General features: G+C 41.1%; 1 protein-coding gene and 10 non-coding genes across 14 annotated transcripts in view; 10 read left to right on the forward strand and 1 right to left on the reverse strand.

The window, feature by feature from the left end:
* LOC119743037 (probable cation-transporting ATPase 13A3) overlaps window positions 1-19,939 on the reverse strand; it is a 42,737-nt gene extending 22,798 nt beyond the window's left edge. Inside the window, exons 1-8 of one of the 4 annotated variants that reach the window (XM_038219356.1) lie at window positions 19,178-19,939; window positions 5,745-5,802; window positions 3,421-3,588; window positions 2,872-2,930; window positions 2,010-2,076; window positions 1,695-1,774; window positions 1,281-1,358; window positions 951-1,020 (exon numbers count right to left, since the gene is read on the reverse strand). In XM_038219356.1, coding sequence (XP_038075284.1) covers window positions 951-1,020; window positions 1,281-1,358; window positions 1,695-1,774; window positions 2,010-2,076; window positions 2,872-2,930; window positions 3,421-3,588; window positions 5,745-5,802; window positions 19,178-19,290 — 693 coding nt within the window. In that variant the 5' untranslated portion in view covers window positions 19,291-19,939. The other 3 variants (XM_038219358.1, XM_038219357.1, XM_038219359.1) reach the window with 3 other exon arrangements.
* Trnak-cuu lies at window positions 11,234-11,306 on the forward strand. Its single transcript has one exon. It is a non-coding gene; the product is annotated as a tRNA-Lys (tRNA).
* Window positions 11,414-11,486, forward strand: Trnak-cuu. Its single transcript has one exon. It is a non-coding gene; the product is annotated as a tRNA-Lys (tRNA).
* Trnak-cuu lies at window positions 11,594-11,666 on the forward strand. Its single transcript has one exon. It is a non-coding gene; the product is annotated as a tRNA-Lys (tRNA).
* Window positions 11,771-11,843, forward strand: Trnak-cuu. The gene has a single exon. It is a non-coding gene; the product is annotated as a tRNA-Lys (tRNA).
* Trnak-cuu lies at window positions 11,951-12,023 on the forward strand. Its single transcript has one exon. It is a non-coding gene; the product is annotated as a tRNA-Lys (tRNA).
* On the forward strand, window positions 12,123-12,195 carry Trnak-cuu. The gene has a single exon. It is a non-coding gene; the product is annotated as a tRNA-Lys (tRNA).
* On the forward strand, window positions 13,656-13,728 carry Trnak-cuu. The gene has a single exon. It is a non-coding gene; the product is annotated as a tRNA-Lys (tRNA).
* Trnak-cuu lies at window positions 13,816-13,888 on the forward strand. Its single transcript has one exon. It is a non-coding gene; the product is annotated as a tRNA-Lys (tRNA).
* Window positions 13,975-14,047, forward strand: Trnak-cuu. Its single transcript has one exon. It is a non-coding gene; the product is annotated as a tRNA-Lys (tRNA).
* Trnak-cuu lies at window positions 14,134-14,206 on the forward strand. Its single transcript has one exon. It is a non-coding gene; the product is annotated as a tRNA-Lys (tRNA).
* Window positions 19,940-26,451: the final 6,512 nt, after the last annotated feature.

The following is a 26,451-nucleotide window of genomic DNA, read 5'->3' on the forward strand; positions in this document are numbered from 1 at the left end:
GCCAACGGTTCCAACTAAGATGCGCCCTCTTGGTAACGTCAGGAACCAGGATAAATGAATGACTTTTGATATTTCGAAAAATTAATTGGAAAAGCACCATGGATATGAACAAAACATTTCGAGGCTGTTTTATTTCTGGTGGTGATTCGGCGTAAGAACCCTCAAAATATTTCGACTGTGCCTAAAGTTTTGCTCATTATTTCACGACGGCAATTTCGGAATTGAAGACCCAACACCCTTTGTTGTGAATTGTTTGAATCTACACAGGTCCATCGCTAAACGAGGACATGCCCTGAATTGATGTAAAGTCTCGTTCAAGGTTCCTATCAACATTTTTATGCGAGTTAAAATTAATTGATTGGGTCCTTTTGAGATTCACAATGGATAGCGTGTCTCTGCCTATATATAACTCCTACAACAGCCATCTTAAGAGGACACTGCTTTCAGTGTTACTGAATCTATGCCTCAAAGATGGCCGCCACGCATGAGGTCTGTTAGCGAATGAAGTCTCACTTCTCGTAGATACACATTTATGACGTAAAGCCTGGCCAGTTCCTGCATTAGATTCCCCCCGGGGCAAATCCGCACACCGAGATTCCGATTTGCATCATTTCTGCCTCCTTACCCCCTCCCCTGAATAGAACTCCCGTATCAGAACCTCCACCCAGGTCCCCCTATCCTCCGAGGCGAAGTGAGGGTAACAATCCCCTAATCGATGCTGAAATGGAGCGCTCGGGGCCTACTTGTTTAGTGCGCGTGTATTTAGGCGGAAAGCGTTTGAAAGCCACGCGCGAGCCCATTCAGTGGTTCAGGGGTAACTGGGAGTCAGTCAGTGCGGACCTATAGGCAGGGTCTTTGACCACTGCGCACTGATTTACCACGCTAGATGCATCAACCTGCAATAAAATTCTTAAGTTTTCAAATCGCAATTTTTACTATGCGTGGCCTACCTCTTGGAAGAACAGTACAATCAGCGGCCTCAACGCTATGTCGATCTCGTTCCCACCGTAAATGTCTCTCCTGGACGGAGAAAAGTATTTTGAAAATGTATCATTTACCGATGAAAATTACAATCCAATTTTAACAGGATTTTAAACAGCATCTTGATACATTCAGTATTTCAGACAGCATGTATGTCAACAATCTATCACCAGAGATCAACCCTATGTGCAAGTTGAAAAGTTGAATATTTCTAATACACGAAGCAAATTTGGAGTAACATTGGAAACTTACTCACCAACTTTGCCTGTTTTCGAGAAAAGGAATTTTCTAAAACACACCTGGATTTCTGTTCATCAGCCGTGAATCCTTTGAAAGTCTCGTAGATTTCATTACAGGACACTCCGGTTTCAAGACCCCTTGAATGTAACATGAAAAATCGCTACATGTTAAAAAAAGTGGAACATCTTCAGACAAGAAAGACCCCAAACTGACATAATATTCTGACCATTCAGCAGTCCTGCATCTTAAAGCAAAATCGACAACAATGCATCCTCATTCACAACAAATTCTTAAAAATACATGAAATCTTTCGAAGCCACCAAAATAAGGATTTAAAATACACAACAAATGTCAAATATAAAACGGTACGAAACCGCTACCGATCAGAGTACCGACGCAAAAATGCAACGATGACGGTGATGGGAACAAAATGAGGAAAATAATTAGTCTTTGAGGCAAGGTCATAATGTTACCTCAATTTATAAAAGTTGAACCCTTCTGCATCCCAGATGTACTTCAACTTTTGGAATCTGATGTAGCGCATTCCTGGAGTCTGCATGGGGTGGAAAAAAATCCATTTGGTATATAAAGAGAACATAATTCTAAGCCTGAACGTTTAGTTTTGATTTCCACACTTGATATAATAAAGCTCTTCACGGCGAGTTTCAAAGCAAGAGTTCTTGTTTTTAATCAAATTTGGTTTTGTTTTTATCCAATAAATCTAATTACAATTCGACAGGTGTTTGGGAATGATACACGTGCGAAATGTCATGATCTATTACAATTACCTCGTTTGCCGTGTTCCCGTTGAAATCGTCGCCTTGCTTTTGGTAGCCCTTCTTCTTTCTCTTCTCCCTAAATATCGGAATCAAGGTGACCGAAAGGTCAGAGCCAAATTCTGCTAAATGCACATCAAAAATCTGTCAGATTTATCAAAAATCTGCAAAATTTCCCAGAATTACTCGAAATACACTATAAACACTTAAAATCACATGCAGATTGGTAGTATTGCTTTAATTAAGATTCAAATTACATAATAAACAATCTAGTCACATAAAGATGTTGTGAAATTATTGGTAAATTTTGGGCAAAAGCCGGATCCGGCCACGACGAAGTCCGTTTCCCAGTGAACCTCAGCACCCAAGACCAGCCAACCTGTCCATATTATGCAAGAGTTTGCTGAGGATTGAAGTTTTTTTAAACAAATGTACACTTTTTTGTTCAAATTTGCTGTTTGTGTTGTCAAACAACCATTTTTGCAGAATTCTGCCAGATATCTGCCAAAAAAATCCATTCTGCCAAATTTTTGGTCAAACTCGTTTTTTAACAAAAATTATGTCAAAGTTAGCCGAAAATCGGCTAAAACGGTCACCCTGATCGGAATATTATTAGAACCACAAAAGAATACTGACTGAGAAATTAGGCACTTAAGTGACATTTCGTTGCCTTCAAAAAATATATTTCATTCCGGATATACAAAGTGTTGCCATGTTGAATCATTCTTATTGTATTTTGAGCATCGACCAATTTTAACTGAATTTTGCAATAACCCGCAAGATTAAATAACCCTAAAATAAAGTAGAAATGTTCATGGAAGGTCACATTTTATTCTACTGTTGGAGTTGTTCGGGAAAATCAGTGCAGACTTACTTTGGGAGTTTGTCCTTGGAGATCCTTACTTTGACCAGAAACCACTGCTTGTACATATCCTACAATGAATAATACCAAAAATGGACAAGAAAAAAATTATTCTAACTTTTAGCTGGTCATCGATAAATATACGAGTCTTTGCGTGCTGCTGATATTTCCAACCCAAAGAAAAAAAACCCAATTATTCGCACTCAGGACGGCACAAATTCAAGTTTTTCCTTCAAAATAATTACATGTATAATTATGGAATATAGTTTGAATTAAAATATTTAAATTGATGATGATTTCTTGTCGATTTCTGTTATAAATGATGATTCACATTGATTGCTTGTATCGCTTTTGTTTTAGCGCATGAGTGTCTACTATGTTTTCATGTTCCAAAAAAATTCAAAGCACAGGGCATTTGTTATGAACGTATAACAAGATACAAATAATGACCATGCATATTCATGAGTGCATGTCGACTCTACTGAACCTATTGCTCAGCCAGCCACGAGCCACTGTGATAGTGACGTCACGGAACTTTCCACCAATCGAAGACGCGCTTACTTTGAGGAGCACCGTGTCGGCTCGGTCCAATCGCGACTGCCGGTACATGAACTTGGCCGCCCAGTTAGGTTTCCAGTACATAGCGGCCAGAAAGACGCCCGCCGTGAGAACGCCCAGGATGTAGCATAGGATCGTACGGGGTGTGTCTCGCTTGAGACCGTAACACTCCTGTTGCGATGGGGGAGAGAATAATTCACATAACAGAGGGGAGTTATATCAAACTCAGCACTACAAAAAAAAATCTACTCTGTTAAAAAGGAAACGATTGTTAGTTGAATACAGATCTGTGTCAAGATATCTAAATTTTGAGATGGAAGTTTGTGGGGCTATAGTTTGGTATAATAATGCAAACGAGTACATGACGTGGGTTTATAATTTAACAGTAATAACAACATCAGGGATAGGGTTGGGGGAAAAGAAAAATCCATGAAATAATTGGCAGAGGATTTGCTGAGGGCCGCCGAGAGCCCTCGAGCAAAGTACACTCTAAAAAGTCCGGGTCATTTGATACTTTTTCGGGTCAAAATGACTTGGAAAATGATCAAGAGAATTGTCATTCTGACCCGCCAAGTGCCATTTTGACCCGGAAAGTGTCATTTTGACCCGGAAAAGTGTCATGTTGACCCGGAAAAGTGTCATTTTGACCTGAAAGAGTGTCATTTGACCTGGAAAGTGGCATGTTGACCTGGACTTTCTAGAGTGTATAGGATATATAATATGTTTGTATTTGCCTAAAGGCAACCCTTTAAAGTTTAAATACTCATTTCTTTTGTGCTTTATAAACTTTTAGATGTAAAAACACCTTTACGGTAAAACATCAGCAATTCCAGATTTCGAATGGGATTCTTCAAAATTCATGAAATCAGAAAAAGTATGTCAACTCTTCTCCCTGACTATGTATATTAAATAGTCCCGGGTCAGATTCGATGACCTTATATACTTTTCAGGGTCAAAATGAAAATGTTGCCAGGGCTTCCAGGTCCAAATGACACGGACAACGATTCAGAGACGTGGTACTATTTTGACCCTGAAAAGAATCTGATCAAATTTGACTCGGATTCCGGGTCGAATATGACCAGGGACTTTTAAGGGAGTCAGTGATGTAGGTCTCGAGGCAGGTCTCGGTATCAAGACCGGTCTCGAGACCGATTTCCGTAGGTCTCGACAATTTCAAGGTTTCGACTCAATAACCCCGTCTCGGCCTCGATCTTGGGGCAAAAGTCTTATTTACAAACGAACAGTTACACAGGTCAGGATTGTGATTCACATTTCTTTCCAGTTTGCTTCAATGATGAGCAGCCGTTAGGATCTTCTGCATAACAAGTCGGTCATGTTGGTCTTAATGAGCATTTGCAGCATTACGCAAAGGCGCAGGTGTAATCAAAAATACGCCCAGAGGGAATTTCACAGTGAAGTAATTAATCAGACATTGATTCACACCGATCAGACAGCCTAGTAGCGGTACCGATTCTTCTACGTCCATCATTTTGTACAGTGTGTATAGTCTTCTTAATTAGCTTTCGCATTTTGGATAATTAAGTTGGATGCGTACGACATTTCTTTGGTGTGGTTCTAATCAGGGTTATCAAGGTGTTCACACCTGGAACATGAAAACCAACGCTTTAGTGTGATGGTTCTATGGGCACATGGGAAAAGAGCAACCACTATTATTTAGGGGCGGATCGGGGGGGGTGGGGCCATGCCCCACTGAAGACTCAAATACAGACAAAATCTCAAAAACGTCCAGACAGAAGTGTGGGTTTAAAGGGGTCAAGTCAAGGCAAATTCCATGTTGATTATTTGAGTACAATGTAACTACGGGGAGAGTCGGAATCGGATCTGGACCAAGGTTCACCATTTTGTTTGTGTGAAATACAGTTGAGAGCAAACTGAGTGTTTCATACGAATGGTTATTACCTTGTCTTCCACATGAATTTTGAATTTTTCAAATTAGTGGCTGTGGTGAGGAGTTATGCCATTTTCATGGAAGTGGCTCATTTTCCAGTCTGCACATGTTATTTTAACTTCAAGCGAGTCAGTCACCATAACTAGTTTTTATTTTTTACAACTACTTCACATCAGTACGCGATTTCAATCAATTTGTTGAACCATTAAACCGTGGTCAGAGTGTTTTAGCGTGTGTTCTTTGCTAGCGCTTTCACCAAATTACGTCCTAAATACCAGCCTATAACATAAAGATTTGATAATTGCTACAGATGTATTTTCTTCAATTTGGGTCCAGATCAATCTGACTCACCCTGTATCACTGTCACTTTTTTATTTGGGGGTTGGGGGTGGGGGTGGGTGGGTTGCAGTGTACTTACCACTTCATCCTCGCACCCCTCGTTCAGAATGGTTCGTTCCGGCAACGGAGTATGCATGCTGTAAAGATAAGGGAACAATTAGCAAGACAAGTAAATATAGGCCTACCAGCAAGTTTCCTTAATTCAATACTTTTGGCACAAAACAAGCCACGCATTTGTTGCTTCACAACGAGAATACGAGAAAATACAAGAAATGTTCCGTTTCCAACTTCCGAGTATAGTGAAATATGGCTGCTAAAACCTTGACTAAAAACCTGTCTGGCGTTATGGCCTTTACTAAACGTAACACGCGAAATCAATTTTACATGTATTTTAGTATGACTACATGCACGGGTAACTACCTTAATAACGAAGCACATGAAACAATTACCGCGTCGACTGCATGGTGGATGATTACAGATCCCAAAATGGTATACGTCCCCACGTGCAGCCTACCAATGTGGGACCTCGGTGCCCTGTCTACATACACTTGTTATAATGCACAAACAATTCAGGATAAAACGCAAACAATATTATCAATAGCTTCTATTTATCCAATTTTTTTTCTACGGGCTGAGTCAAAGTTCATTGAAAGTTGTGGTGCTGTGTTGGCAATGTGCAGACCTGATGTTTTATTCGTGGGTTCAGCACGGGACAAACAAACTGTTTACTGAAGAACTTATATAGGTCAACGTGATTTTTTGCTGTTTAAACAAGCAGCCCGTTTTTGGAATTGTGTCAACTGAGTGTGCCACATGAAACAGCCGCTGATGTATACGAGTTTTGACTGTGACGTCACGAGCAAAGCGGGTGAAACACGAACGAAAGTTGATGCTGGATCTAGAAGTTCACATCAGTTAAAGAGTTTCCAAGCATGACTCAAGCGCGTACATTTATCGTTTGAATACAGCGCGCGCGAGGCATATGCTCGGAACTTCTGGGTAGCGTTGCCAAAGTTCCCAACACGGTGAAAATTTGATCCAAATTGATAGTGACCTATACTCACACGGTGGGTTAGGCCGCATTTGACCGGCTGTTTTAAGGGAGTAAGATGAAAATACTGTCTTGGGCCAGACTATACTGTTGCAACAGTGGCATAGCCACGGGGGGGGGGGCGTGGGGGGGGCGACAGGCGACAGATTTTGAGTTTCTAAAAAATTATCATTGATCTACATGACGCCCCCAATGAAATGTTCCAGCCCCCCCCCCCCCCGCCCCCCCCCCCCCCCACCCCCCCCACCCCCCCCCCCCCCCCCCCCCCCCCCCCCCCCCCCCCCCCCCCCTTCCCCACTGAAAAATTCCTGGCTACGCCACTGTGTTGCAAATAGAATGAGGGGCCTTATTCACGTGTCGGTCATATTAAATTGAAAGCGAGGTCAACTCTTCATTTCTGGAACTTGCGAATAGAAATGAAAGCTATGAAATAAAGTTAATTACAAATTAACATCAGTCTGCACTGATGAATAATTTTAAAAAAATTTGATTGAACATACCCTAATGTTGAAAGCCACATTAAAAAAAAAATGAAAGTGAGGCTTGGAACGCTATAAATAGTCTGGCACCATCCGATTCATCAGTTTACAATTTATAAAATACATTCAGGGAACACGATCAAAAATGGCTCCCTCATGAATAAGGTCTATTAGGTTTTTGGGGAAAAGTGAACAGACTGTGGATGGGAATTTGGGGAAAAGGATGTCTGATTATTAGTACAGCAAGAGTGCTGCTGACTCCGCCGTGACTGCCCCAGAGTGCGTGGCGAACGGGCCCACCAGGACGGCCCGCCAGGACGGCGCGACGCGTGCGAAGGACGGCCCACTAACAACTCTACGACATCCTTCATTGTAGAACGGGGGGGGGATATACTTAGAAATCAATGGCATACTATAGGCCTACCACCACCAGGCAATAAATGCCAGGATGAGATACAGGAAGGAATATAGAAAAACATCAGCTGTTCCTAGGCCGTGTGAAGGCACCCTTGGAAAGCAGCGGTGAATAGGGAGGAGATTTGTAATTAATAAACGAGAGTTGACGCGAGAGGACATTGTTATGAGATGGATAACCTACGGCTTGTCTGCCGGAGGTGTTGAATCATCGACTTGGAAGGACTGGGAAGGGGTTGAGGGAGATGCTCCACATAGATGTGGCTGGGGATGTCTCTTTAGAAGTCGCATTTTGGAAGTTAATGAAATGAGATGAGGGTGTTTTATCGTGTGAAGAGCCATTGGTTTTATTGTTGTTGGCTTGGGCATTGCTTTATAGGGAGCAACGATTTTTTTTCTCACAAAATGGTGCAGATACCATTGACTGTGGTTTGTCACAGCCGAAGGGCAGACTCGATTATTCTGGGGCGACAGAGGGGGTCAGGAGACGTGTTTAAGTTGTAGTGATGAGAAAACTGAAGGCTAATGTAGAGACGTTGGTTGAGGAAAATTCTACGCGCCTTGAAACAAGGCCATAGATAAAATCAATGTTCAGATGAAATTGATAAACAACTCCCATCGGAATATTACTATAGTAACGTACACAATAGATAAAGATTGATGAATATTTACACACAAAAAGTAACACATAATAATGTACAAATATAGGATATCCCTGTGCGGGATATCCTATCAAGGTGTTTGCACAGTATTCTACAGGTCCAGATGCAAACAAGAACAATGTAGTATTTTCAATTCTCATCTTAACACAGCTGTAATGACATTTAAAGGTTTCAGTAAAATCCTGTTTTTAATTTGTACATACCTGGAAATATAGATTTGATTTATTTCGCTTTACTTCAAAGAATGACATTTCGAACTCGACATTGTCGCAGTGAAACGGGGTCAAATCAAAGTTAATTGGGAAAAAATCAGTCAACTGTGTCGTATTATGGTAGGCCTACACAAGCAACGGTCGTCAGCAAACTTTAGGATTTCTAGGTCGTCTGCATGGCACCTGCATGGAGCTCGATCTTTTCATCTTGCCAAATATTTTTGTGACGACAATCAACAACGACATGGAAAGAAAATCAGCATATGACCACGATTTACGCCTTCACTTTCGACTCTTCAAAGTGTAACTCTGTAAAGTTCAAGGTCCACTTTTACGAGTATCATAATTTACTGCAGACGTACCATGTGATGCCCCAACTTTGCGTTCAATCCTTGGTTACAACATTATGTACTTCATCCGAATCAAGTTTTGACCTTCGAGCGACACTGAACGCGTATGGAGTAAAAATCGTTGAACTTTGGATGACAACTTCGAATGATACTTCACACTAGCAACCAAAACATCAAGTGCATTTAACCTTCATGTTCAATATAGTTCTGTGGCAACATGAACTTTTCCCCTTTCATATGTCTTTTGAAGTCTCAGTTGTTGAAATTCACGCACTGCTGAATTTCTGATGATTAGTAAATTTGCCAGCTACACAGATGCGTCCGCTGTGATCGTCTTAAAATTGTCATAAATGGGGACCTGATTTTTCGTATATGGACAAATTTATTTGAATTCTTGAGATACAAAAAGTCAGAGGAATTCGTACATGGGGCAGCAGCAGACGAGGACCTTGAATGCACAACAAAAAGGCAAAACAAAATCAGGCCAACTTTCTGTAGTCCAAAAAATACTCCACAATTGTCATGAGGCAAAAACAAGGTCCTCAGTATTTCACCAGCCAAGTTTGAGGTCTCAATTCAATTTTGAAAGGAAATCTGCCTTCAACAATTTGCACCTGAGAGTGATGCAAAGTGATTTCAATTTGAAGTCTAAGACTAGACTGATACATGTCAAACTTTTTGAAAAAGATTGACCATTCAGTAGTCTGGTGGCATGACTATGGAGAAAATATGTAGAAGTAGAGACTAGGTACCAGTATTTCTTTGACACAGTTGATTGATGCAGTGCTAAAGGGTTGTCAGACTGGTTGTTTCGTGTGCCAGTCTATTTTTTTGTATTGCATGTTTTAACTCTCCTCTACACAGTATTGAGAGTTCCAATTCAGAGCCGCAGGTGTGCTTGAATGGGGTACTGAATGGACTGTATGTTACACACATGAACTGGAAATAATCATGTGTTATACCTATACAAAATAGTTCAGTCACATCTAAGTTGAGTACTGTGCCAAACAAAAAAAGGTTGAAAATTTTGCTCTGCACAATCTGAGTTCGTGTTATTTTCCCGCAGCATGCAGGTACGGTCAAAGAAATTCATTGCAATAAAAATCTATTTCGGTACCGGTGTAAGTTTAAAAAAAAAATCACAGAATATTCCATTTTGACTTTAAGAGCAATTTAACCGATATGTTTGTGTAAAGTATTTTTGACACACTCTACAATATTACAGCCCATAAGAAAACACTGTGGCCATTGGAAATTATAATGTACACAATGTACGTCAGTCCCAAGCAATACCTAGAAAGCTACATCTTACCTGTTGCTCATTGTCTCTAGAGTTTCACTTGTACGTGGTTCGTGACATCCACCGGTGTAGAGCTTTGGAACGAACGGGAACTCCCAAGTTGACCCAAATGCCGACAAACAAAAAAGACCGGAAAAAAATCAGTAACAATGCCTTCGAAGAGATGACCTGCTCCAAATTGTGCTCCAGAGAATGAGGTTCCTTCGGTGTGGAGAAAAATTGTAAGAATTGGAGAGATGACCCAAAATAAAAGCGGAACGGAGCCTGGTGTACGATTCGTACCCCCGTTGTATCAAAGTCTGGGGATGTTTCAAGATGTTCCTCCGTAGTACACGTATGTAAAATCACACATGAACGCAACAGTGACAACTCTAGATTGAACCGAAGCTCTAAGATGTACTTGCTATGCCTCCGTCTGTTGAAAGTTTGTTCCTCTCATCGACACTTTCACTCGCCAAGCTAACTCGGAGCAGCGTCTGCGATAAAGTTATGGAGTGTCTGCCAAACCCCCAAGTCCACACCACCGGGCGTCAGATCATCAACTGCCCGGGGATACGCGCCGATAGCCGGCCTAGCTATCCCCGAAGAGAGAGAGACACGGTGTGCTTGCAGCCTGCTCCCTGCACGGAAACAAAAACGGAGTTGATCTTCGCTCCGTTGAATTGCAGATCAGTGTTTTCTGTGACAATGCAAAAAAGCATCCGGCTTTGCTCGTCAGTGTAACAACTATCAACTCACAATTTGTAATCAAAGCAGGTGATGTTGTTTTGAGGATTGTGACGTCGTGTACTCCAACGGGGACGTATGTTTGGGAGATTCTACTGCAACTAGAGGGGGGAAAATCATTGGATACCGCGAGCAAGTTCGAGTGCTGTGTTATAATTATAGATTTGTAAACGGAATATGCGAAGGAATTATTTTGTGCAAGAGCGGGCTCGTAATCCCAGGGTCGTGGGTTAGAGCCCCACATCGGGCGATCATGGGTTCAGTTGGGCTTCCTATTACTTTTTGAAATTCCTGTTTATTAATTTATAAATATATACTTATTCATCGAAATATCTCTGAGAGTTTTAAAGGGGATATGCGGTGTGATTCTTTCAGCCCGGTTAGCTCAGTCGGTAGAGCATGGGACTCTTAATCCCAGTGTCGTGGGTTCGAGCCCCACATCGGGCGATGGCACGACTTCAGTTGGGTTTCCAATCAAATTTTTGAAATTCCTGTATATTCACAGAGAAGTATCTCTGAGAGCTTTTAAGGGGAGATGCGCAGTTATTCTTTCAGCCCGGTTAGCTCAGTCGGTAGAGCATGGGACTCTTAATCCCAGGGTCGTGGGTTCGAGCCCCACATCGGGCGATGACACGGCTTCAGTTGGGTTTCCAATCAAATTTTTGAAATTCCTGTATATTCACAGAGAAGTATCTCTGAGAGCTTTTAAGGGGAGATGCGCAGTTATTCTTTCAGCCCGGTTAGCTCAGTCGGTAGAGCATGGGACTCTTAATCCCAGGGTCGTGGGTTCGAGCCCCACATCGGGCGATGACACGGCTTCAGTTGGGTTTCCTATTATATTTTAAAATTCGTATTTATTCATAGAAATATCTCTGAGAGTTTTAAAGGGGATATGCGGTGTGATTCTTTCAGCCCGGTTAGCTCAGTCGGTAGAGCATGGGACTCTTAATCCCAGGGTCGTGGGTTCGAGCCCCACATCGGGCGATGGCACGACTTCAGTTGGGTTTCCAATCAAATTTTTGAAATTCCTGTATATTCACAGAGAAGTATCTCTGAGAGCTTTTAAGGGGAGATGCGCAGTTATTCTTTCAGCCCGGTTAGCTCAGTCGGTAGAGCATGGGACTCTTAATCCCAGGGTCGTGGGTTCGAGCCCCACATCGGGCGATGGCACGGCTTCAGTTGGGAAGTACAATTTTTACTATTCCTGTTTATTCACAGAAATATCGCTAAGAATTTTTAAGGGATGTGTGGAGTAATGTTACAGCCCGGTTAGCTCAGTCAGAAGAGCGTGGGACACTTAATCCCAGGGTCGTGGGTTCGAGCCCCACATCAGGCGATATGAGTGTTTCTTTAGTAAGCAAATGTCACGTTTATTTTGCTTTCCCTGAATATAAATGCTGTCGGCGTGTAAAACCGTACACCGGAATTACCGTGTAAACATAACACCCAACGTTTCCTATTGTGCCTTTTCTTGTCAAACGGTGTTCCAATTCAGACGCAAAGCGTAAAAGAAGAGTCAGCGAATCGGTTCTCGACATGAACAGGTGAAAATAGCGTGAGCGTTGTAATTATGACTCGTGTTACAAAACGGGTTGACAAGATGTGTTGACAAGTGACGTTTTAGGTCAAATCCATCAATTATTTCCAAGAATTAAATAGAGAATTTGTAAGGAGATGCAACGTAAAATGGTGTTTAGAAAGCTATCATTTAATAAAACCAAGAAATTGTTTAATAGCGCCACCAGCTTATCTCTACATATTCATTTTGAATTTTGCTTTGTAGGTAAAGAGATTTTCTGGAAAAAAAAATCGTTTTGGATGAAAAAAAATGTATTGGCACAAAATTATTGGTACCAAATTATTGGTACAAAATTCGCCATCGTTATCATTTAATGTAAAAGAGTAACCAACAAGAACTCTGGAAATGTCAAAAGTCACCCTTTTCTGCATTCCATATGTGTCTTTTTTCAATTAATAGAGAGTTTTCAAAGGAATCATTGATGTTTTGGATATGAATTATTTAGCTTCGTACAATGTTTATGACGGAGACATGATGAATCCATGTATGTGTCTGCGTGTGTGGCATGCAAGAGGTATGGAAGGGGTGAACCGGTTCGCCTGGCGGAGATATAACGAAGACGAGAAGATGACGATGAAGATTGGAGATGAGCGGAGCAGAGGCAGGTGGTCCGGACCAAGACACAGGAAATTCACTTATTGACGAGCCCAGGAGACAAGAAGAGAGCCAAGCGAAAGAAACACAAGGCTGGCTTGCAAAGAAGAAAAGTCCGGGTAACTGTGGTTTGTATACGGAGACCGGAGCCAGAGAGAGATGGGGCCTAGAGAGCTGCTATCCCCCGCAAGAGTCGCCCCAAAGCTCCGGCCGGCGGCTCCAAGCAGCATGCACGGGACGGATTCATTTCCGGTGTTTCGATTATGAGCGCGGTCTGTCTCAGACAAGATAGTGAGGGAGACATGAGATCTTTTTTTAACCCGCGTTGGGAGTGGGGAGAAGGAAGCTCCGTGTGTGGTTGTGTAAACCTCATTTTGTCCTGTTGTAAAAGGGAAAAAAAACATCGGATTTTGTTTGACTTTCTCGCTGAGTAAATTTGTATTTGGCCTTCGTCGGAGAACATAAATCTCATACGAACATTAATTCTAACAATGTTGGTGTTGAACTGTGTACATGAAAAAAAGTTTTTCGAATCTGTTTATTGATTTTTTTTTCTTTTCTTTTTCAATGATGAGTTCTCTGCCCATTTTATAATTGCGTGTACTTGTAAGGCTGGTTTGTCAGCCCGGTTAGCTCAGTCGGTAGAGCATGGGACTCTTAATCCCAGGGTCGTGGGTTCGAGCCCCACATCGGGCGATCACGGATTTTTCTTTTCCTTGTTTTCATGTATTCATAAACAGATCTTTATACATTTTTAAATGAAATTCCTTTTTACAAAATTCAGCCCGGTTAGCTCAGTCGGTAGAGCATGGGACTCTTAATCCCAGGGTCGTGGGTTCGAGCCCCACATCGGGCGATCTCGGATTTTTCTTTTCCTTGTTTTGTGTATTCATAAACAGATCTTTATACATTTTTAAATGAAATTCCTTTTTTTTAAATTCAGCCCGGTTAGCTCAGTCGGTAGAGCATGGGACTCTTAATCCCAGGGTCGTGGGTTCGAGCCCCACATCGGGCGATCACGGATTTTTCTTTTCCTTGTTTTGTGTATTCATAAACAGATCTTTATACATTTTTAAATGAAATTCCTTTTTACCAAATTCAGCCCGGTTAGCTCAGTCGGTAGAGCATGGGACTCTTAATCCCAGGGTCGTGGGTTCGAGCCCCACATCGGGCGATCACGGCTTCATTTACTCAATCACCTTCTTTTTTATGAAAACGTCTCTGCGATCGAATAATCAGAGAAGTATACATGTTTGCTTATTGTTTTGATAAAGTTGTCATTCATTTTTAGATCAACCTATCACACGGTCGGTAAATTGGGACTCTATAGATCCTAAGGTTGCCAGTTCGAGTCCCACCTGGGTGGATTTCATGCAAACTGCGGTGGACGAGTAGACCTATATGCAGTATTAACCCATTTTATTTTCAATCTATGCTTATGCTTATGATTTCTCTTTTGTCGATACCAGTTAGGAAACCGTGGTGGCGCTGTTCACCATCGTTGTACAAAATCACGAGGCTATGAAGCAACGGCTGAGGCACCATACTGCAAATAGCTTATGACAAGATATAGTCAAATTATTATGTTAGACGGGAATGTTAGAAGAAAATTGACAGAGCTTCAGAAAATAGACATTTCTCCCTTATATGGATACAAGGTAAAGAGGTCATAGCGCATTTAGGGTGCTTGATAACAAGGGTCTAAGCAATTACGTGACATTCCAGTGCAAAAATAGCACCCATCAACTCCGGTGTATTTACAAACCTCCTACAAAGCGCTATGAAAATAGAGCTAATGACGAGGGCATTAACCCAAGAATGACACGCATGCACTCATGATCCGGGCAACACTATAAGGATAAAGATTTTTTTTTTCAATTTCGAGATCAACTCGTTCTTCAACACTTTGTTTCAAAACACAACATGCACGTACAAACACAGTCCGCAGCTATCCCTCTGGGTTGCCCTAATTGTCATCAGCCCTTCCAAAAACGAAATCCAGTGTTTAGATTGTCGCGATTTTTCTCTCGGCTCCACCGATCGCTGGGGGCGCCTGTCCTAACCTCTGACCCCATTTGACCCCTCTCTGACCCCAGGGGAGGCTAATTGTTATACCACATTTCAAGACAGATCACGTCGGTCTCGGATTCTCACCGGTTTCGTTTTAATACTCCCGCTTGTTGCAGACATAGACCTTTACTCTAGTTAGAAATTTGATAACGTTTCCAGAATTCCTGAGCCGGGGTGGGCATATTGAATTTACCCGCCCCGGGATTAAGTGCAGTGCTCTCGATATTTCGGGTTTCGGTAACAAAAAGTTTCTGTTTTTGTTATTAAAAATCAGATCGAGTTACCACCACGATTTGCCGGAAAGGTGCTTTTTGGGAGTATCTAAATTGGATAATAGGGGGGAAAGAGATCGCTGGAGGGAAAGCCTTGGGTTTAAACTGCTGGGATTATCTGTAGGACACTTGTACTTTCTACAAGGTCACCTAAGTGCACTTGATCTTCTGAAAAACTTCTTTCTTTTTTTTAACGTGGCCGCACCCCTAACGTCTTCTGCTTCTGCCTGCAAGTAATTCTGCACCCATCCTCCTTGCCAAACCCCGCCACACCCGCATCTTGCTTGAGGTGGTGTGGTGTGGGGATGGAGCTATGAGCCGACGAGATGACATAATTGTAGATTCCCTGAGTCTGACGTCACATCTGAGGGAAGATCTCCTCCGTGAATGAGCGGACACTTCATGTATACTTTCATTATCATTGAATTAAATCACAAAGTCTGCCCGATTGAAGGCGCACCATGCAATATAATGTCTACAGGGTGAGTCAAAAAAGCGAAACCCAAATGTCGGGACTATTGTTTTAGTGAAGTTCTGCATGTAGCACTTTAAAAATCTAGCATATTAAAGCCCCATTCATAAGCTTTCTCTTAGTACAAGAATCATTCAAATCACTCATGTACTTTGTAAGTTACGGAATTTTAAACACAACCACCGTTTTAAAGTTCTGTCCACGGATCACAAAAAAAGGGTGTGTGTTCTTTTGAAAGTGCTATACATGCAGAACTGCACTAAAACAATGGTCCCGACATTTGGGTTTCATTTTTTTTTACTCATCCTGTATTGGCGTTGCACTTGAAGTTCGGTCCCACAAGCTGCATGTATTGAGTTATTCATGTTACGTTGTGGCAAAGATGACGTACATATATGCCTACTAAACTATATGGTGCTTATTCCAAGCACGAATTTTAAATGAATGTTTATACAATTCAAACATAATTTTGTATTAGATTTGAAATTGGATTTCTGACATCAGTATGTACTGTTCTTGTTTCTGTTTTGTGTTAGTCCGCCCAAGGAAATCTCGCCACAAGCCTATACTATAGGATGCCTCCATACCTATCGCCTTTTACACCTTTTTGACAACTCCATTTACTTATTCGTGTATTCTCTGCTTATTCTCATTTGGTAAAAAAATAAATATGAGTTTGAATTAGCGCTGGCGATACTATTTTTTTTTTAGTCGATATTTTTCCCCGCAATATCGGCAATATGGCGATAAAATCGTCAACAAAGTAGAACTTTGAATTGAAATTGAGTTGAAATTGTTGCCGACCGTCGCCGCGTCACAGCCTGATAGCTGGGTGACAAGGGCGCCCTCTGCTATCTTAAAACCAAAGCACACCCAGCCAGGGTGACCGTAAGGTCAGAACCAAATTCTGCTAAATGCACATCAAACATCTGTCAGATTTATCAAAAATCTGCCAAATTCCCCAGAATTACTCGAAATACACTATAAACACTTAAACTCACATGCAGATTGGTAGTATTGCCTTAATTAAGGTTCAAATTACATTATAAACAATCTATAGTCACATAAAGATGTTATGAAATTATTGCGTAAATTTCGGGCAAAACGCAGATCCCGCGGCCACGACGAAGTCCGTTTCCGAGTGAACCCCAGCACCTAGACCAGCCAAACTGTCACACTATGCAAAGGTTTGTTGAAAGGATTGAAGCTCTTTTAAACAAATGTACCATTTGTTTTTCAAATTTGCTGTTTTTCTGTCAAATTACTATTTTTTCAGAATTCTGCCAGAAATCTGCCAAAAAATCCATTCTGTCAAATTTTCTGTCAAACTCATTTTTTTAACAAAAATTCTGTCAAAGTTAGCCTAAATTCGGCTAAAACGGTCACCATGCACCCAGCGAATACGGTCGCTTTCCAGTACATCGTGTGTACCGCGCCAGCTGGTTTCGAGCTCAATCAGCAGCACTCATTCCCATGAGGATCAGTGCAAATACACAAATCCGCCTGGGACGTTTAAAAAGAAATTGCCACAACGACAGAAATCCATCCTGGGACAATGCCAAAACCAAATGCTCGCCAGTAACGCAAAACTGTTCATTCCTTTTCCGTTAAAATTGTACAAGCCGTGATGTGACCGATGTGAACGACCTAGACCGACTCTCGCAACCCAGCGTCAGCCAACACGTTTGACAAGCTTCTTTTCAATCAACTTCCATTTACTGGCATTATCGATATACACACTTGCTAAATATAAGATCAACTTGGTTGAAATACGGAAGCCGTTGAACCTTTTAGCAGCTATTAACGCGCCTTGCGTGTGTTTATTTTATCCCCAACATTCGGGACCCTTGTGAATTTGTGCGCCGCTGGGGAAGTTCGCGGTTGATGACGGACACTCGAATGTTCAGCTCAGTTCACGGTGAAAATAAAACCTGGCATGAAGTAGCATTAAGAGGTTTGTCCAGCAATATATGGTTATCGAAGTGTATAGTTCCTGAACAAATTTAAATATGGAACAATTGAGATGGCGTTTATCTAATCGTATCAATCTTTGGCATGTACTTAGGTTAGCCCCATAAAATTAATGTGGCTCAAATACTGGGTGTCCTCCGTATTATATTATATTTTATTGTGAGCAAAAGACAGTGGTGATAGCTATACTTTATTGTGGAAAAGTTGACTTTGAGGAAATCGAAATGGGGTCTATTTTTTCCCTATACATCCACCGTGGAAGAATACCTGGTTAATAACCGGGCAAAATCAAATTAGGTCAAGTAGGCTATACATGACCTGTGACCCAGTGAGAAAATTAGTGCAATCTTTTTTGGACGAACTCACTGCAAATTTTGTTTGAAAATCCCAGGATAACTAGACATATACAGAAACAGAATTCACTTTTTCCTGGCTATTAACCAGGTAAGTATCTTCCATAATTATGGTGAACATCAAGTGGAAAAAAGTCCCGATTTTAAATCGACTTTTTCCCCACTATCGCTACTATGTGGCTCACAATAGTACGGAGAAAGTCCAGTGTTCGAGCCGCGTTTTTGGAGCTAATCGATAAAGGGAATCTCATAGATTATATTTGGCCTTATCAATGAACTTTGTATTTAATTCAATTCTGGTGCAAGTGATATGAACGTGTGTTTCTGCTGGTAGTAATTCGGACGTGGTTTAGTCTATAAGTCTTATAGGATGGTATACTGAAGACGGGGTGTGTGCATTTTTTTTTTTTTTTTTTGAGAAAAAAAAAGTCGAAATCATTTCCCCAAACTGTTCAAGCAAAATAAGCTCAAAAATATATTGAAACTTTGTGGTCTTAAACAACGTAAAAAGTGCATGATGCCTTCCGTGGTTGTCCATAAGTGTCATAAAAAGAACATTTAGAATTGCAAACGAATATCCTAACCCGAATTTACTGTTGCCTTTCAATTAAAAGGCTACGAAGTTGAGAAATATTGCTTTCCAATTGATGAGATTTTGGACTAAACTTATCTCCCAGCACTTGACTTAGGCTAACTTTAAGCTGTACATAGGCTATATAGATTTCTTTTAAACTCACAACTTTGTACATTCTCTAAGATATAATCACAAGTGCATAGACCCTAAATTAATGCAGGTCCTTTTTTCGAATTTACTTCTGTCTTTAGATAACGAAGATGAGAAATATTGTTTTCCAGTTGATGAGAGTTTGGACTAAAATTATCTCCCGGCAACTGACCCGTACATAGATGTCTTTTAAACTCACAGTACATACCCTAACATAATAATCACAAGTGCATATGCATGCTTAAAATTAAAGGTAGCTCAATTTCAAAGACCAAATTCTTACCCGGCGACGCCTTGCTTGTCCGAGTCCTGTCCCGTCTTCTCCCCCGTCAAACGTTCCGGGGGACCCGCCACAGCGGGCTCCCGGTCCGCTGGACTCAACTGAACACCAGCCATAGCGTCCCTTCCAAAATGAGCTCCAAAAAGCACAAAACACCTCTTGCTCCTGTTCGATTCACCACATCATTTCACCGAAAAGTTGGCTGTACTAAGGCTGTTTTTTAATCAATGCAGAACAGATACTCCATGAGGCATGAAACTTCCCGTCTCTAAAGATGTGCAATCCACAACATATTCTGACAGCGCTGTGATCTTACTGAAGCTGGCTACACAGGGCAGAAGTTTGTTCGAGCACTAAATGATAAAAGTGTCCATATAACAAGTGACCTTCAGAACTGAACTAGAGTTTGCAGGCCTGTGTACGTACAACGTGGTCCAGGACTAGTGGCAAGTTGGAAGGGCCTAACCCCCGTACCGCGTCAGCAGGGTTAGGGATTTGGCTTGGGTAAATATGCCGAAACTGTCACGTGAGTGTTTCTTTTGTCCAACCCCGCACGTTGAACTTGAGCTACCTGAGCTTTCGAAACGAAGAAAAAAAACTTCGAAGCTTACCGTTGTTGGGGATACAAAGAGAGTTGGTGCATGTTTTTCATGTTGTAATAAACGCTAATTCGACTTCTGAGTCTCTTCTGCGAAAGCTCATGAAACTTGTCGCGACAGCGCGGAACGGACTGCAAATAAGTGCGTGAAAAATAACGAGTGCCGTCGAACTGTTACTTCATCTTTTGATAGCACTCGATCTATGCATCTCGTCAATCGCGGCCGGCTACGCGTCATCTTATTGGCTGCTTCTCTTGAACAGGTGTTTGTTTTCATTCATATGCAAATCGCTCGACTTAAACTTTCGGGTCCTATCATTACGTCAAGGGGGTGTTACCATAGTCATTGCGTCCAGTGCGAAAGTCTGAGCGGACGATAAAAGTTAACAATCTGAGGATATTGTTTGAATTCATAACATTGTAGGTAATCTTTTGTTCGGAACAAATTAACTCCGCTTTGTACGTTAATACCCCATGCAAATTTTGTTTTCATCCAGATTGAAATCAACGCATGCATAATTTTGTTGCACGATTTGTGTAGCTCTGTTTCCCGGCGATTACAGAAGAAATCTTTGTTCTTCAGGATTTGAAGATCAAACCAACCAGGGGTCTGTATTTTTTTTTTTCGGTACCTGAAGTTTCCGAGATTTGTCGCGCATACCAAAAAAGGCTCAGGCTGTACGCATGCGAAATTCCTAGCTGACCCAAGAAACTCGCTTTAAAATCATCTGCTAAACACTTCACTTTTGTGTATAAGAACCATGAAATTAGGCACTATTTCTTCGGGGGGAGGGATGGTTCAAAAGGCCCCCGGTATTTCACTCGTCACCTCGGCGCAGCAGCGTTGTGAGCCACGGTTCGCTGCCGGTGTCGCAAGATGCTTGTGGGTACAATCTACTCCAAGCTATCAACAACTTGCTTAATTCAATTTTCTAAAACATGGGTCAACCAAAGGATTTAATTCGATATTTGGACTTCATTAAATTTTGTGTGTCAAGTTTTTCTCCTGGGATTGGAAAACAAATCCATTACAACCGTTTATGTCTTAATGGCTAAAGTGTATTGTATCGGTCTGGGGCCGCTAGCCTTGAAGTTGGTCGAGTTACTTGTAATGATAATCGAATACCAGGATTTGGTATATAATCTGCTTATAATTTTTGGCTGTTTCAACCGTCATTTCAGAAGGGTTTGGGCTTGTGTTGAGTTTCAAATTAGAATTGAAACCGAGGACAGCAAAATAGATTTAAAACCGAGGACATCGACGCCCCCTTTTTGTGGCGAACATTGAAAAAGAAACAGTCCCAGATGCCATCGGTGGCTATAAACGAACCCGAGGACCCAGATGTCCACGTTTTGTGGCAAAGATTGAAGAAGAAATAGTCCCAGACGCCATCAGTGGCTTAACACACTGAAACCGAGGACATCAATGCCTCTTTGTGGGTTCATCACATACGAGGGGCTTTCTCAGTTCAAACATTTGTGTTTTGGCTTTTCCTCTGCCTCATCGGCATTCCAGAAAATGATAAGTATTGTTTTGCATGGGTCAGGAGGGGTACAGTGGTGTTTGCACGATGTCATTGATTACGGTAAAACCTAAGCTGGACATGACAGAAATCTGAAAATTTGTATGCGCTAGATTTCAGAAACAGGACATAAAATTGAGTCCAAACTACCCTCTTCTTTGCAGACTTGTATGACTCATGACTCGGGAGAGGTGACTCGGACTCGATGTTCGGTGACTCGAATGAAATAGACAAGTCTGCCTCTTTGTCCCTATCTCACTGATTGACTATACAGGGTGAGTAAAAAAAAAAACGAAACCCAAATGTTGGGATCATTGTTTTCGTGAGGTTCTGCATGTGTAGCACTTTCAAAATCTAGGATATGAAAGCCCAAATCATAAGCTTTCTTTTAGTATAAGAATCATTCAAATCACCCATACACAACCACCGTTTTAAGGTTCTGTCCACGGATGTAAGTACAATGTACATGAGTGATTTGAATGATTCTTGAACTAAAAAACAGCTTATGGATTGGGCTTGCATATCCTAGATTTTGAAAGTGCTACATGCAGAACTTCACGAAAAGCAAAGGTCCCGACATTTGGGTTTCGTTTTTTTTACTCACCCTGTATTCTATAATGGTCGATTGGAAAATAATACAAACAGCAAAAATGTTATTGAGACAAGAGTTTTTAGTGGTTTACTCTCCCTCTGTTCACACACAGCATTAATACACCAATCACATGTTGTTGTTTTTTAAAACTTTGTCAAGTTTATTAACTTCGACTGTGTATATCATTACAATGGTTTCACATGGGGTATACGTGAACGGGAACGGTTTATATACAGTCGAACCCTGGTAGGAAGAGCACTGTTAACACAAGGTCCTGCTTACAACAAGCAACATTCTTCGGTCAAGTATATTTCTTCTTTGTTTTCCTTTGTTTTTAAATTCTGTTCATACAAGGTACCTGTTATAACAAGGTAATTTGTTAAGTCCCAAGTACCTTCTTACAGTTCGACTGTATAAAGTTTTTTAGGTAACGCACACTGCTACATTATAATCGAGCACAACTCTCTCTTATATATATAGATGTTGGCGTTGCGGTTGCGGACAATGGTTCTTTAAAGTTTATGGTTTTGGTTTTTGGTTGGTTCTTCTCCTAGATACTCCACGTGGGAGTTTGTACAGGAGGCCAGAAACACCGGGGCAAACCCCTTCTCTTAGCGATAAGTGTTTACTGGGTTCTTTTACATGTACGTGCATTTATACAACACACGGGACCTACGGCTTAACGTCCCATCCGAAGGACGAAGTAATAATGGTTAAGTGCACAAGTGTCCGCCGGCGGGCTCGAACCCACGTCACTGTTGCCTCTGAAACACCAGAGTCCGGTGTTCTTAACCGCTAGGCCATGACACTCCACTAAAGGGAACATGTACATGTACATGATTTCATGAAAGGACGAAAGGTCATTCAAAGTCATGCTCAGCAGAAAAACTGAACTTAAAAACTCTTTCGTCACGAAGATATATTTGTACACGATTAACGAAGAATTTTTGGTCTGAAGACAAAGGATTACTACAAAAGGACACATCAAGAGTTGGTACAGTCCAGAGTGGTTTTGAGACAGAATTCTGTTCTGCGAGTTGATCACATCAATCTTGTTGGAGGCCAGAGGTCAGAATTTCTTGGAGCGGATAGAAAGCAAATATAGCTAACCGATTTTGTGCAAAGAAACAAAATCAGCTGAAAACATCACACAGCCAGTATTTGTTTTCTAATTTAGGAAATATATTTGTACGGTGACTGCTCTATGTTCCGACACCCCTATATGTTCCGGCAAACCGCACATACGATTGTGTTACTGGTTAGGGTTAGGGTTAGTTATATAAGGAATATGTGCAGTCGGAACATAGGGGTGTCGGAACATAGAGGTGTAACAATTTGTACTTAGCTGCACTACACTGGCCATTGGGGTACAGGTGGAATTCCACAACTCCCAATACAAAGCCATTTTCGAATACACATCCAATGTAGTGAATAAATATGTTCACTGGGAAATCACTAGGTGATCAGCCTCGAGGAAATCGGCAAGTGTCACAGGGTCGACGTACAACTTAGTCATGGAAACACTTTAGGCAACACTTGTATCCGAAATATTTTCGTAAATATGTATCCGAATCACAAATTGAGAGTATATGTATATAGGTTACTACATTATAATATCTAGTAAAGTAACTTCTACAGGCTCTGTGCATAAACAACAGAGGGCGCTATTTATCCATGTGAGGGTGTCTGGTTCCCAGCCTCTCCTTCGAAGACTTCAACAGAAGTGGGCCAGAAACCAGTCCAAGAGGTGAGATTGTTTTTTTCTCTTAAAGTTCATGTAAATCATTGTGTACGGGGAAAACCCCAACATCGAGCTTTTCACTGTCGTACTTTTCACTATAATGATGAGAAATCATGCACAAAGCCCATTGACTCACTTTACCTCACAATTATGCAATCACATCACACACTATTACGATTATGGAATTTGTCAATATAACTTCATTGCATTTTACATTATAATATCCGAAATAAATTATGAATTAATCTTTCCAATTGCTGGTGAAATGAAAGAAATCAATTAGCAGTTCGTTCATGGTAAATTTGTTTAGCATGAGACACATTCCAAAACCTTCTTCTAACATTCCAACCACTATTTCCGTTTTTCCCTGCATAAAAAAATCTTGCCTTTACTGTTTCTCTCCAAACTTGCTCATGGGACACATTTCCTTGCACTAACATACAGAAAAATCAATCCTGACATACTTCCATGTAGCCAAAGGGTTCAACATACATGTGACCTGTGACCTGTGACCTTTACTGTAGTTCTAGGTCGAGCTACCCCTTAAAAAAACAATGGGGGTGCCATGAGAATTTATGCACCAATAAATCACTGGGTTCACATACCTGTGGTTATGCGAAAGAACTAATGACCCGGTATCCAAAGATAACAAATACATTTTGGTTGACATGAAAAATGAGTCTGAAAACTGGCTCATACAAACACTGTAACATTCAGGGTAGTCTGGATGTTTTCAAAACATTGTTTTCTTTTGTAGGAATATTTCACTATTAGAATTATGAAGATTAGTTTAATTATTAATTTACAGTTACGTAAGTTCTGATTCAAAAACTGTATCCATCTCCCCCCCCCCCTTCAAGGAATTAAATGTCCCGCCCCCTCCCCGGTCCCCCAACCTCTATCCTCATAGAACTGACCAATTTTGTTTTGTCAAAAAAAACTGACAACCTTTTTAACCTTTTTTTTCTCTGTGAGAAGACAAGATTTTGATGAACTTCAAAAACTGCCCACGTTTAGGCAGTGTCAAAATAATAAAGGAGAAATTGTGAAAGTTTCAGTAGATCCAACAGCCTGGAGAAATAATTGGAATTTCAAGTCACGACCGTTTCAATTTTCCGAGCCAAAAAGCTGAAAAGTAATTCCATCCCTCCAACAGTTGGACAAGCAAGCAGTAAAAAAAAGGCCAAATTGGGATGTTCTCATAAAAAAAATTGAGCCGAAATACAAATTTCTTCATTCAATGCCTAATAGCAGGTCAAATGTTTTACTACTCTAAGCTGAATTCATGCTCTTTTTCAACTAGTCATATTTGATATCGCCTTATTATTTTTTTTTCATTTTTTTTTTTTATTACAAGACCTGTGCTTTCTGTTTGACCTATAGAGCTATATTAAATTACAAGAGCAATAACTCGCTATACAAATCAAGCCTGCTGGGCGCACCATATTTGTGCACAAACCTATGGAAAATTCAAAATATAGAAACTTTGGATTTAGTACAGCTTTTTGCATATCTGGGTGTGCATTCTATACCTGTGCACTATCAAAGCCAAATTGTAGCTGATATATGCCAAAAACCGAAACGCGCAATCAGTAACTGGGCGTTTCACTTTGCTCTGCACAAACAACACAAACCTAGCCGCCATCTTCCGGTACGTCATACACGTAAAAATAGTGCTTACATTGTTCGTGGATGTTGTACTTGCGCATTGCATTAAGAGTACATTATTTGAAATTCATTTTATCAAATTTCATTATAAGACAAGATAAGTTTGCGGTAGCACCATGTGAATAAATCTCTTTTGTGAGTATGTGTGGTTCTGAAAAGAACCAGAGGGACTCAACGTTTCGAAAAGTATGCTCTGCCTGTCGTCAGGAGAATGAGGGATTCCAACGATGATGCGATGTTACAAGGATGGGTGCGGTGAGGCGTGAGAAGGATGCAACTGCTGAAGCTCGTCTTGTCTTGTCTTAGTATCTTTCGACCATGCAAACCTTCAAATCTCAAATTTCATTATGTTCTGCAAACATGCACATGAATTCAAAAATGCCTGTGCACAGGACGGCTTCAAAGTTTCTCTGTGGGGGAATGAGGAGTTAGCGGTCTAGTCATTTAATATAGCTCTATGGTCCGACCGCAATTGTGCTGGTCTCGTGATGGACTCTACCACAACATTGGTCGATTCTGGTACAGTTACCCAAGCCTGACGTTAACGCTTTATACAAAGTTTAGTACTATCGTTAAAAAGCAAAAACAAACTAAACCGATTGGATTCTTACAAACAAAGAAGGGCAGTCATAATTTTACTCAGACAATATGAGTGACGCATGAAACACAACAGCAGTCGCGTCACTAGGGCATGCCCCCTGCCTTCCCTCCCCCATAGACCGTTATCATGTTGCGGCCATCTTGATTTTTTTCCAATTCAAATCAACGTAACCAAAGCGAGGCAGGAAGGAAAAATAGTCTGGTTCCTTTCTGCACAAAAAAAACGTTATCATTCAGTACTGTTACTGAATACAGGGAACATGACTGAAATGGTGGCAGGATGATAAGGTATACATGAGGCATGAGTAAGCCCCCCCCCCCCCTCCAAAAGCCATATCCTGGATGCGCCACTGCACAGTGGACACTGTTTTGCATAATGTTTGCATAATACATTTGCACAATGTTTGGGTTTTCGTTACTGAATTTCGTTGCTAATGCAGATAAAAGATTGTGCCTGCAGTCACCCTACTTTGAAACCACCTTCCGACTGGTACCATTTCAGACAATAAATTCACAGTGCCTGCGGTATATTTACACCAGTCCTATCTTCAGTTT

This window comes from Patiria miniata, unplaced genomic scaffold, assembly GCF_015706575.1.
Source record: "Patiria miniata isolate m_02_andy unplaced genomic scaffold, ASM1570657v1 HiC_scaffold_6, whole genome shotgun sequence".
Taxonomy (NCBI): domain Eukaryota; kingdom Metazoa; phylum Echinodermata; class Asteroidea; order Valvatida; family Asterinidae; genus Patiria; species Patiria miniata.